The sequence below is a fragment of the Plectrocnemia conspersa genome, unplaced genomic scaffold (genome assembly GCF_051122295.1).
Source record: "Plectrocnemia conspersa isolate PC_06_02 unplaced genomic scaffold, ASM5112229v1 ptg000006l, whole genome shotgun sequence".
Classification (NCBI taxonomy): Eukaryota; Metazoa; Arthropoda; class Insecta; order Trichoptera; family Polycentropodidae; genus Plectrocnemia; species Plectrocnemia conspersa.
The window spans coordinates 20,937,073-20,951,006 of record NW_028277170.1 but is presented as its reverse complement, the minus strand read 5'-3'; the positions used below and the strand labels follow the sequence as shown (position 1 = coordinate 20,951,006).

General features: G+C 32.4%; 1 protein-coding gene across 7 annotated transcripts in view; it reads right to left on the bottom strand.

Moving 5' to 3' along the window:
• LOC148234493 (WD repeat-containing protein 47) overlaps positions 1 to 13,934 on the bottom strand; it is a 58,484-nt gene that overhangs the window by 43,131 nt on the left and 1,419 nt on the right. The window contains exons 2-4 of one of the 7 annotated variants that reach the window (XM_088187957.1): positions 11,094 to 12,519; positions 10,614 to 10,718; positions 1,811 to 1,859 (exon numbers count right to left, since the gene is read on the bottom strand). In XM_088187957.1, the coding sequence (XP_088044083.1) occupies positions 1,811 to 1,859; positions 10,614 to 10,718; positions 11,094 to 12,505 (1,566 nt within the window). In that variant the 5' untranslated portion in view covers positions 12,506 to 12,519. Of the gene's footprint in view, positions 1 to 1,810; positions 1,860 to 2,026; positions 2,496 to 2,978; positions 3,324 to 10,613; positions 10,719 to 11,093; positions 12,520 to 13,934 lie in introns of those variants that run through there. The other 6 variants (XM_088187965.1, XM_088187961.1, XM_088187962.1 and 3 more) reach the window with 6 other exon arrangements.

Sequence of the window (13,934 nt, the reverse complement as noted above, 5' to 3'; positions counted from 1 at the left end):
TTGTTATATGCCCGTTTTTATTTGGAATTTCGCGACTTTCATGCCACCTGTATTATGGTTTTGCAAAGCTTAACTCGAATGTCGACCTATATACGATACGATTCCACTGATGTGTATAATCACATTGCATTATCGGCATGTGGGTGTTGTTTACAGTGATAATTTACCTATAAATCATACACCACACAACGCCAAGGCTGATTGTTTACGGCGTTTATAACGATATTGCGTGTAATTGACATTAAAACGCCCGGAATGCGAAATATCCGACGTGTTTTAAAATTGTTCTAGGACGGCGGTTCTCAAACTCACTTATTGCAACGAGCAACTTTCGCGACACGCCTGATTTGATGTTTTAAATAGCTTTAAACAATGTTTTCTTTATCTAGAGTCAATTTTTGACAAGACTTTCTGCATTCAAATTATTTTACAACTCGTTTATTTTATACCAAAAGTTTATAAAATAAATGAATAATGAATTAATATCATTTAGTTCGAGAGCTAACTTATATCAATTTCAATGCAAAACTTTAGAAACGCTCTTGATGAGTGCAAAAGGTCAATTGCCGTGATTAATTATCATGTGGCGCATGAAAACTGTGGGGGTTCTTCTTTATGTATTCGCGCAGTAAATCACCCTGACCACGATAATTACAAGAATAAAAGTGAAAATAGTAAAATATAAACAAAGACTGTAACTGAACGTACCACCACAATAGCCTGTATAATGCCAAGAGGAAGAAAAAAGACCATTTGAACACAAGGAAACAATGCTTCGAATATGTTTTTTATGCATAACGGTTGCGCAAATTGATTTTTTAAATAAAAATATTCAATTGGAGAAGGGGGGGGGGGGATAAGTACCCCAATTGACTTTTTTTTTTAATTAAGTACCCTTAGATAGACTGCCATCACTAATTTTAGTAGTAAGACGTTAGCGAAGTAAAAAAATTGATCATTTTATTTTCTTTAAATTAGAGTCGTAAAAATTCAACCGACTCAGACTTTTTTTTAACTCTTTCCACCCCGACCAATAAATTTTTTGATGTTCATCGTGCGTCGGTAATATGAAGTGAACAAGTCATTATGCACTTAATCAAATACCCAACAACAGCTGACCGGCGTGGTCACATGTAGGTACTTACAATGGCGCGGCACTAATCCAAGCGAATGTTTCTACACTGGTCATATTTACATATGACATATTAAAAATAGTATGTATTTACTAATTACTTTCACACCTAATTCGCTAACAAATCATCTGACAAAAATTCAGAACTCGACAACATTTCCAATGTGTATAGAAAATCATGTAAAAATATGATACGAAAATAAATCAATTTAATATTTTAAGATTATTTTATCGGCGTTTTTAAATTCGGAATTGGAGTAGGGAAAAATTCTCAACGACTCCACAGCCCTGCTTTAAATATAAGAAACAGTTATGATGCACATTTAAAATGGATGATCACCATTCGAATTTGTTTTTCAGCTTCTCATAGCTATCGCCGAAAACGTCATTGTGTTTGGCAAGCTTTATGAGAAGCTGGATGGCTCGTGTAAGAGAGCACTGAAGTCCTGGTAAGAATAAGATTGAGGGACGAGGGACGCTACGCCGAGAATGCAATATATAAAACATATCAACGCTCCTACCTAGTAGTCACCAGAATAAAAATACGGATATCTTTTGGAGACATCTCAGATATTTTCTTTAAATTCTTTCCAATGCAATTTAGAGCATAATACGAGTGCGAAACACGTCAACCGGTTTGTAAACATTAAAATCAATTTAAAATGTAAAGGTACTCACATCGTCAAGAAGGTCTTTATTGTTGATACTATCAGGCATCTTCATGCTTCTGAAAAATAAAATAAATGATCAGCATATTTCATACATTTAAAATAAACGCAATTTAACTTAAAAGTGGCAACCCATAACGATGTTATCGATTTATTTAAATCAATTATTAGGTTTATCTATTTTAGTTAAACGGCGTTGAAATGATTTCATGTTTATTTTCAGTACCCAGTTTTAGACTTCGAAGTCGAAGACGAAGAAGCTGAGGAAGAAGGCCTACTAGTACTACAACCGCCGCTGGAAACGCTAGGACAGTCGGGGTAGTGTTTAGTAGTGTTTTTCCTGTCGAACACTTTGATCATTCGCGGCGGAGGATGCAGGTGTTTGTTGTAATACATGACGACGACAAGACCACTGAATGACCAAACGGATCGATAGCAAGTCCGCAAGTATTAATTACACAAACACGAGATAATTGTTTTGAAACGCCCACTCGGAAGCGACAAAGGACATAAACTGACGTGAGGAATTTCGCGCAGAAACGTCAAATAATCATTACTTGGCAAATGTGCGATTCGGTGACGTACTACAATATAAATTTTCAAATACAATGACGCGAAACAGTTATTTGATTAATAGTTTAGCAAAGTAAATAATTTAACATTCTCATAAGCATTGTTATTAAATCGTTGTGTAAAAATATAATTAAAAAGTTATGTTTAATAATATCCTAAAGATGCGTTTTGATAACAAAAAAACGTTCTAAAAAATTATCAGGATACTTTTAAAATATTTTTATTTAGTTACTCTTCAAATTAATTGAATACAAATATATTGATTATATCAAGCATAAAGATCGATTTGTAACTAAAATTTAAATATACAAAAAAACGTTATCATTACTATTACTAACTGCGTTCATGATTTTGGATAATATTATATTCCATTTTAATAGTTAACTACTAAATTAATTGCAAAATTTCGAACTCAGATGATTCGTCGGCTGCTCTAATTAAACGGCAATGTTATCCATTACAACACATTAACTCTGACATCTTCCAAGTAAATTGAACAAAGCAACCTAACCACAACCCGAGTCTATAAAAATAAGCGATAATCACTTTTATCATATTATAATTATATTATTTTAAAACTAAAAGTAATCGACAAAACATCAAACAATTAAACCATCACTAATCACTCGTGTACTATGCCGATATTCTTGAACCTTTTTTAAACAAATCACACACTTCACTAAAACTTAAAATTATATCAATTTCGAATGCACTGGATCGACAATTGACTAAAAAAAAATCAAATTTGATCAGACTCGATGGAATGCAATGGGTTCCAGGATATACGCTTTGAGTCCTTTGAATGTACAACTTATAGGTACTACTACTGTATTCGGTGCGGATCGACGGAAACGACAACGCGTGACTGACCGATGACCGGACACTTGTCAGCCCGTCATTGTCATCACTCGGTTGAGACAATACTGACCAGCCGATTCTGTTCATTTGCACAGTCGCGGTATCGCGACCAACGAAGCGCGATAACGACTAACTGATAACGCGGAAAAATATGTAAAACATATGTTAAGCACTTCATAAGAAAATCCTTTCATTTTGAGATTAACTTAAAATACTTTTATTTAATTTAATTTAAATTTTAAACATCACAATTGACTCACCAATGCATTTGATTTCAATGTCAGCAGTTTCGCATATGCTGCCTTTTTCAACACCCAACGCGCGCATAGTTTTCATTAATCCAATCTAAAACACTTATGTATCAAGAAGTTTATTATTACATACTTTTTGATCAGGTACGCCATTTCAGCTTTTTCAAATCAGCTGCGATTAAATTAATTCAACAAAATTTATTGTAAATACGAAGTGTGATCAAAAAATACGGTGAATGCATTTTTATATCAGCAAACTGCTGACGCTTCATCAATTGAGATAGTCAGTGTCAAGTTTGAACAAGTTGTGACTAGCCAGCCGACTTCCAGAATCGGAAGAGTGAGGTCGTATTTACCGTGTCTGTCGAACAACGCGTTTGCAAAAAAGTGCCAAAAAGGCTCATAGTCCAGTCAAATAAGGCGAAATAATGGCTAAACCTCGGAATGAAAGATAACAAGCTGAAATTTTGCACAGACTTTCGTATTGATGTTCTAAGGACAGGGTGAAAAGTCTCATAAAATATCGTGTCTGCTAATCAAGATATCAAAGGTCAAAGGTCACAATTTTTTTTTTTTTTTTTGCAAATATTTCGCATTTTATGCGTCGCACGTCATTAGATGCCTTACAAAACTTGTAAAGCATAAAATTTTCTACAAGTTTGGTTATAATATTTGTTTTGTATCCTTAACCGTTTTTGAGATATAGCGCGAAGAGTGGGAGGCGTACATCCGTTTATAGAATCCAGCGAGTATTTCTACCTGCTTAACTTGGTATAAGCTTTGAAAAAGTAAGCTATCGTGAAAAAAGTGGTCTCGGCAAGTCGTTTGAACCATAATTTTATCACTTTTTTATTGTCTTATTAGTAATTATGAATGAAATATTGCTCGACTAGAAATTTGTGCGAAAAAATTGAAAGAGTTGAGAGATGTCCTTACGGAGTATGTACCAGATGATAAGAAGATCATTTCCAAATTAAGAGAAAAATATTTAACTGACATTATAATTACAACGAAGATTGGATCATTCCCTATTTTTTCTTTTCGCGATGCTCAAGCTTAAATTTTATCCATAGCTTGGTATGAAATAAAAAAGGCACTTCGGAAGAAGAACACTTGCGCGTAGTGGAAGCTGCTGCGGCGATTATTAGAGAAGATATTCGATCTTCTGTTGTTGAGACCAAGTCCTATCCGCCCCCGAGTAAAATATTAATGAAGAAATTCCGAAATCTTTATTACATTTTCCGCAAGAAGTTATTATAAAGAACAGAAAAGGAAAGATGGGGCATTTTAAAACGAAATGCACAGCTATAAGTCATGCTATAATGACTTCTATACGAAAACGGTCCTTTTCTTCGCAGTTATTAATAGGCCTATCTGTATTTCTTCATAGAAGAAATACAGATAGGCCAAACATCCATAAAGACTTTTGGATGTTTTGTCAAGTTTAGGTTTTTTCGCTTCATATAGTGATACTGTAAAATGTTAAATTTCAGCTGTTTATCACCCACAGCCTCGTAATCAACCATCAGAGTCAAGTGCCTTAGTACAGTATGCAGCGGATAATGCAGAAAAATATTTATACTCTTGATGGTTATAATACTGTTCATATAATGGGAATGATAAAAATAATAACTTCAAAATCTGAAGTTATATCCGATGACCGCATAAAGAAATTTACAACAAAACCAAGTGCAAAGGAGTTAGCAGCACTATCACATATACCCCTTCTAGTGTATGAAAATCATGTCGTACCCGGATTGAGCAAGAGATTCAAGTTCGAAATTTTAATGATGTAGAAGAACTAACCGAACAAATATTTAATGTAGTTGATTTGTTGTGGATGTACGGAAAGTGGAAAAATATCTCACCGTTGCCAGGGTGGAATGGATTTATTGAACAACTTACAAAAACAATGAGAACTTTGTAACTTCTCGGATTCTGTTTCTTACTTTTATTCATCATCCTGCGAGTAATATGGACACAATTTACAACACATTACAGTGTACTACAAACACTGCCAAGAAACATGAACAAAGAACATGCTTAATAACTTTTGATCAGCCGTTGTACATAAAAGCACGTGAAATCGTAGCAGCTTCAGATGCTAACTCAGACTTGTCCAGAGTAGTTGTGAAACTAGGAGGCTTTCATATGCTTATGTCTTTTATTGGATGCATAGGGTATATAATGAATGGAAGCTGAATCAAGGAAGCTCTCAGTACAATTTATGCTTCGAATTCTGTCGACAAAATGTTGGATGGTCACGCTTTTGCAAGAAGTATCAGAGGCCATACGCTATTAATTTTTGCATTATCGATGATGATTTTTGAAGATATGGAGATTGAAAGTTATAATGCTTTAGATGGGTTCATTCAGCAGATAACAATTTGCGATGTTTCCTATGAAACTGTGGAGAAATGTGCAGGTAGCTCTGGCTCCGTAGTTCACATAGCGTTATCCTATAAACGGATGCGCGCTTCCCACTCCCCGCGCTATATCTCGAAAATCATTAACCATACGAAGAAATAATTTATAACAAACTTGTAGAAAATTTTATTTTCTATAAGTTTTGTAAAACATCTAATGACATGCAACGCAAAGGAGGCGAGATATTTGCAAAAAAACGATTTTTATGACCTTTGACCTTTAATATCTTGATTAGCAGACACGATATCTTATGAGACTTTTCACCCTATCTTTAGAACGCCAAAACAAAGGTCTGTGCAAAATTTCAGCTTGTTATCTTTCATTCCGAGGTAAAACCCTTATTTGACTGGACTATCATAAAATGTTAAAATCAGTGAATGGTGATAATGTGTTGATTCTGAAGACTGTTTACAAGTAGTATGAGTGATTAAAAATTAAATTAAAACCACAAACGCCTTACTTTATATTTTTCTTTGTTTCAAATTGTAAATATGAAAATGGTTATAAACCAGTAACATTTATATTATATATAATTATTGTTTGTAAAGTTATTAATACTATTGAAATAAAAGTATTTAAAAAAAACTGGACGTTGTACCTATAAACGTGAAGTATGATGTGACCATCGATATATTTTAAAAGGCCAAAGTATAAGTTAAAATGAACATGTTTACAATTTTATTAGTATTTTTGATAAATTTGTTTTAAAGTGTAATTGTAAAATGCATTAAAAATTAAAAAAAAACTTTTGTAAAAGTGAGAAAATATATTATGTAGATATGGAATCGCATATCTACATAATATTCCCCTTAGCCCTTTGAACGCGAAAATTGATTTTTTTATCTCTTTACGTAAAAATCAGTAAAAAATGCTTTACAAGAAAATTTTTTTTTTGGAATAAATATAAAATAACATTTTAAATAAAAAAAATCAGAACATTTAAACACAGTATTAAGGTAAAATTTGCATTTAAAAAAAAACAATTAAATATTATTTTTGATTAACGCGTCCAAAGGGTTAACGTCTTCAAATTATCTTATAGAAAAAAATAATCGTATATTGAAAAACTTAAATCGTCACAATCACTTATATATCATATAAAAATAATAGTTTATAGTAAGACATTCCAAACATAATTTATCGTTTTATTGCGTGACTTGTATACAAGTTTAATAAAAAAATGGATATTCGTTTTATTCATTGACTTGATATATATGCTGCAATTTATATCCTGTCAATAATATATTTATTTTATATACCTACATGTACATACTAATTTAAAAATTGTTGAAAAGTCAACAGATTGTTCATAAAATAAGCATTTATTAACCGAATGTTTCGTATTTTTATTTAATATATTCATATCTATGGACTAATATAGTCAGTTCTGGGTGACTCTTAAATTAATGTGTACTCTACTCGTGTATAGCTCAGTAAATATTACAAAGTGAATACATAATGACACAATTGTATTATTTATGAGAGATTAAAGAACAATATTGACTAAAATTTCATGGGTTGTAATAAAGTATGACTCAATTATTGTTTACTAAAGATGTCTCATTTCCTCTCATATCACAAAGGCACAAATGCAAGCATAATGATGCAAAAAATTATCATCACAACAGCTCGTATGTAAAATTGACGTTCCGGTCGAAGAGTGCAATTCAACCATGACACCAGGTGTATTTAATGAAAACGAGATGGTAAACAAAGAAAGCCACTCATTACCTAGAATTGCATAGTTTAACTAAAGCGATATACCATAGCAATTCCAATTACTCGAATATGTATTTCAACTTGTTATGTATATAAGTTAGTAGAATTATAATAGAATCAACATTTTTTCACATTCAAATCTGAAAATGTGGAGTGTACTTTTCAAACACGGAAGACGATTTTACAAATATAAAAGAGTTGCAAGAAATGCATAATATATCAATAGGAGCAGAACTAAAAATCAACACGCCTGAATTGAATATAATATGTAATTACAAATTATATTAAGAACATAGGAAAAGTCTTAAAATGAGTGCTTTTTGTCTTAACATACAGATCTGAAACATATATATTTAGCAATTACTACAGATGGTTCCATGAATAAACAGCATGGTTAACGATAACGATAAGACTATAACAATTTTATAGTTTTAAAATACCATTCTTTGAAGAAAATAAAAATAAAAGTATGAAATCTAAAATTACAAGTAAGCTGAATTTCAAACTTTCTGATTCAAAATTTTGAGTCTGATAAATTAATTCATGAACGGTATATAGACATTTGTAGAATATGGGTATGAAATATAAAGATTACAGATTCATAGCTTCAATTACACGTTTAGTGGATGCAAGAAACAGAATAGCAATTATTTGAGTATAAGAGAAAAAAGTTCGTTTGTATAAAGTAGGAAAATGTTTAAAAAACCGTGGTATAAATGCAACTATTAGACATGTGAATGATTCTTTATTAGCATGAGAGTGTTTATCTGTTAAGGAGATAGTCATGCGGTCAGAATAAAAATAAGTTTACAGCTAATAAATAAAAGAAAATACGGCAATACATTAGGAAAAAGATTAATTAATATCTTTGTTATTATTTTCAATGTGATTATGATTATGATTTTTAAAAATTAAAAATGAAGGAAAAATAAAAAAAAGGATTAGAAAACATTTTTAAACACATAAGTAAAAAAACTTTAAATTCCTTAGTAAATTCAAAAACTATTTTTAAAGAAAGAAACTTAAAAATACAAATTGCATTATTACTAATATTTTTTAATTTATATTTTGTTGCACCCCCAATAGCCTTCAACCCTGCTAAAACACGCAACGGCATAGAATTAATCAAGAATTCAATCAAATTCTTTGTACCACACCTTATCAATCATTTCTTTTAGTTTTTAAACACTAGATGGGTTGTGCACTCTAATTTTCTTCTTCATTATTTTTCAAAGATTTTCAATAGGGATTAAATCTGGACTATTATAGGGCCGATTTTATTCCGCATTTTTCCTTATAATCTGAAATCTTTTATTAAAAAACTAGCTGTATTTTAATTTTTAATCTCATTTCTAAGATATTGAAAGTATTGATTTAAAAAAATTACAACTGACTATTTTCGCCCAAAGACAGGGTACAGAATCATCCATGAAGATTCTTTAAAATTTGAGCCCAGGTGCTCTTCCATCGAAGGGAATAAAAATAATTCAGAATGATTTTGTAATCTGCCGTCTTTACCGTTCCGTTGATAAAGTGTCTACTTTCCACTCCGAAATACGAAAAGCATCCCCAGATCATTTGGCTTCCTGGATTTCGCACAGTTGGCTGAATAAAATAATTACGGAATTTTCCCTTTTTCGACGACATAAGTAAGCGCTCCATGACCCGAATAAATTAATCGGCGAACATCAACCTTCTCCAATCGATAAGAAGTTAAATTTTTATGCCGATTGGCTCATTCTATATGGGCAACTTCGCCAAGCTTCAACCCTCTAAGAGACCGTTTTTATATCAGTATATAAAACTCGATTGCTCCATAAATCATAACACATGGTAGCGCATCGAATTTTGGTTTGAAACAAAAAAAATCCTTCACACCAATAACATTCTTACTTCATTGCTTCACATAAATTGTCACACTATGCTTATGTTTCTAGTGTAATAATTTCACAAATGGGACAAATTCAATAGGGTTATTTACCAAACCCGTTAATTTGATAGGTGTCAGTAGTGATATCTGCATTGTTTAAGCATAAAATGCGTAAAACAGTTTGTTTTGTAAAATTTGCAAAGCAAATCAGAAACCAGCCAATTTGATGGGTGCCGTGATTTAAGTGCAAAGCAGATGTGACAAGAGCAATAGAGCAGAAATAAGAAGATGTTTGCTCTGCTTTAAGAAATTTAGGAGTCGGCATCAAGTGAAGTTATTTTCAGTAGTATAATTTTACTAACTGAGCCAGTTAAAATGTATCATTTTAAAGCAGCAAATAATTTCACTACCGCCTATTAATTAGATTGAATTTTCGCTAGTATAAATATATATCTACAGGTGAAATATATATGGATAGGATTTCATTGAAACATCAGTGAAAATAAAACTTCATAGGTAATACACATTTACTGTAACATATCTATGTACATCAACGTTTCTCAGAATGCTCTTTAGAAATAAACAGGAGTGTCTTCTATTGATCGATCAACCTTGAACAAAGAATTCAAACAATAGACGATTATGTGATATCAATAACAGACCCATCGTAAAAATTACCTGAATTACCGTGCAATTGATTGCTTACGCCAATTCAGCAATTAATCTCAATTGAACACGAGCAACCACAATTATTACACATTTGAAAGAAACACCGATAGTTAAAAGAAATATTTTAAATAGGACAATAAAAATGACTAAGAATAATTAACCCATTCGTCACTGATGGGATTTATGTATGCCTTGTCAAACATCGCTAATATGCAGTGGGCACTTATAAGTGTCTTATAATTAAATAAAGTCAAGCGATTTTCAACCTTAAATTACTTATATGGTACAACAACACTATAAAGCTCAAAGTTTATGGCACCTAAGGTGTCCAAAGTGCACTGGCGATTTTGGGTTAGTGGTAAAATTTTTACTGTTTATTTTCTTCATTTTATAGGATGATTATCAAACATTGGTTAGTAATATTCCTTTAATATAGATTATAATACCTGGAATTCCCATCACCATTGTCATGAATCGGATGTTGGTTTGGATGATGAAAATTTATTTGATCTCTATTTGTGGCGTTATCTTGAATGTCTTCAGGTTGAGGACTAAATGATAAAAAAATAAAAAAATAAATAAAAATCAAAAAAACGAGAAAAAATAGTAAAATAAAAAATTATACCAAAACTTTTCTTATTCATGGTAAAAAATATTTGGAAGATTTAAAAATATTTAAGTAGCTTTTATGATTTTATTTTGCATAATTAAAAATGTTTGAGATATTATTTTAAGCTTGGGATTCATTGCGATTAGAACTTACTGTTCGATATTTCAGCTTAAATACTCCAACCATGGTCTCGAATTTTCAGCATTTTTGTATATTTAATTTTATAAAAGTATATCCATCGATTTGTTTAAGGAGCAACACACGAATAAGACAAATTTTAATACAAATAGTATAACATAAATATTATATCACTTACATGACTGAGCTGGAAACTCCGATTTTGTCATCAAAAATGTCGCTTGACATCATCACGTTATTCTTCCGTGACTGAAACTCTCTGTATAGAATGTTCCCCCTGTCTACTTGCTTGTTTGTGTGCACTTCAGTCTTTTCGTTGATCTTGATGCCTTTAAAAGGCTGCGTTAATGAAGTATCTTCAGTTTTAATGATACATTCGACGGGCGCCAACACCGTTTGCATTACTTTATCGGGAGTGATGCCTCCTGATCCGGGAGTGTTCTCTAAGATCTGAGGCAGGTGCTTATGATCCATGAAAGCGGAGCTTAAGAACATATCATCGCTTTTGAACAGTCTATCCACTGACGTGACCATCAATTTGTTGTTCTCGCGCGATAAATGAAACCCTGGTTCGCATCCGATCAGCGGCGATATGTTTCCAGTGGACAATGCCATCGTTATCGGAAGCTGCGACGGAGCCGTCATAGCCGGGACGGGCATCAAAGATCGTGTCATTAAATCTGTTGCGGAGTGAGGTCTAGAGAACGATATTGCCGAATGCGGGAACATCTTCGGTTTGATCGGCCTCACTAGCATGTGTTCCGTCCACGATGTTTCTAAAGAGGGACGCTCTAATCGCTCCACATCTACATTCAAAGTTCTCTGTTCGAACGGCACAGAAAACGTTTCGCCCGGAATACTTTGAAGCCACGATAGCAAGCTAAGATCTGAATCGCTGAATCCGGATCCGTCTAATAAATGCGGAAAGTTTATATCTATCGAGTGACAATCTTTCGATCCTGTAGCTTTGGCTCGACAGTAACTGACGCACGATTCATACAGTAAGCCTTTAATAATAATTTGCATCAGTCTATCGTTTCTAGAGTATTTGACATCCGTCGTCGTTTTCTTGTCCGCTGGTAGAAAATTTTCGATGAGCGGATAGACTTCGCTGAAGCATTTCATCCTAGATTTGGCCGGATTCCAGTCTTTAAATGCCAAGTGGTCGTTTAATCTCGGTAGAGTGAGTAAAAGGCATAGATTCGAATGCTCTTCTTTTGTCGCAAAGTTCTCCAGCTGATTCAGAACCTTCACGACTTCGTCCACGGTCCCTTTGACCACATTCTGGCCAGCTTCGGACCTCACAAATAATAACTCTACATATTTCTGCCTCAAGATTAAAAATTTCACTTTGTTCACGTTGAAAGCTTCTAGAACTTGCAACGGTTGGATGAATTCTAAACAGTCGTCCCATTGTCCGTCTATGATGAGCTGCCTCAAAAATAGTATATCGTCTGAATGGTTTCCATTTATGATTCCCGTCTCCCTCTCTAAGGCAACTTGTGAGATGTGTAAGTCACGATTATAAAGAAATTCCAGCGCCACTTTAATTACATCTTCTTCTTTGAGGTTCAGTTGCGTCGCTGGCATTGTCGAAAGCCAACCTGAAAAGTAATAAGTATACGATTAATACACTATATGTGGATATTCATATATTGATTTAATGTATTATTACGGCATTAATAATCAATATGCCACAACCATAAGTTTTAACATAAACACACATTGCCAAATATAGTTAGCATAGTTATACCGTACCTAATTTAGTTATAGTCCTCATTATTTCAACTGTCAATGTACGGAATACTAAATATAAGAAAGTTGCAATAAACTAGCATTATAAAATTATTAACAATGAGCTTTAAAATTAATTGTAAATGTACAATTAGCTATTTATGTATAAATTAAGAAGTGTATTATTCTAATATGTCAACACATCTTAATTTCTGAGTATATTTTCAGTACATTATAGAAATATAAATATTTTTTTCTCACTGAGCTGTTTAGGATGAACAAGCTTGAGTATTCAAAAGGAAACTATTTATATTATATTTATGATTCCGTAATTTGAGCACTATTATACAAATTATTCATGAAAGAGCCAGCACCCTTCTCAAGCTTGTTTATGAACAAATTGATGGGATCTTTCCCAACAAGCTCTTTGTCATTTTTGGTACTCCTAACATACAATTTGATTCTATATTTTGCACTCATCAAAACAGATTTTTTAGGAGCATAAACCGTTTTCATTTTTATCCGTATTTATTTTTCCATAAATGTAATGTCTGCAGAAAAAGCAAAAATTTGTCTCATGACATACACCACACTTATATTGAACACATTTTAAACCAAGCGTTTATTCACGGTTGAAGTATACAGGATTTTTAGGTATATTTATTTATAATCAAAAAATATGAATGTATCCTCTAATTATTAATACTAGTTTAATCAACGTATTCCTCTAATCCTCAACACATTATGTATATATTTCATTTTCATTGTTATAACACACCTACTTAATTTGGAACCTGATTATTTATATTCAGTCAAATGACGAATTAATGAAAATTATTGTCGTGTAACAAAATTTTATTATCAAATAATTATTAAAAACTGTTGTCACGGTACTGTCGGCCATCTTGTTTTATATTTGAATGCTTATTTTTCATTGGTCGAAACAACAGAACGCATTACCAGTGACTCGAAAATTAATCGGAGCAAATTAAATTTTTATTATTATTTATTATTACAATTATATATATTTCCTTTGTTTACGTGCATTATTATACACCGTTCATATAAAGCGATACGATTTACAGAGTAGTATCATTTTAAATTATGCGCGTCCGGAAGCGGAAGCGACAGCAACGGCTTAAAACAATTATATATAAGAAGATGAGGATATGTATTTTTATTTTCCTTGCAAAAATATGTTTTTTTTCGTCTAATGTTTGTACATGGTTAAAGTTATTCAATATGAATTCAATGTCCACATTTGTAGAAATAGGAAATCTTTGTG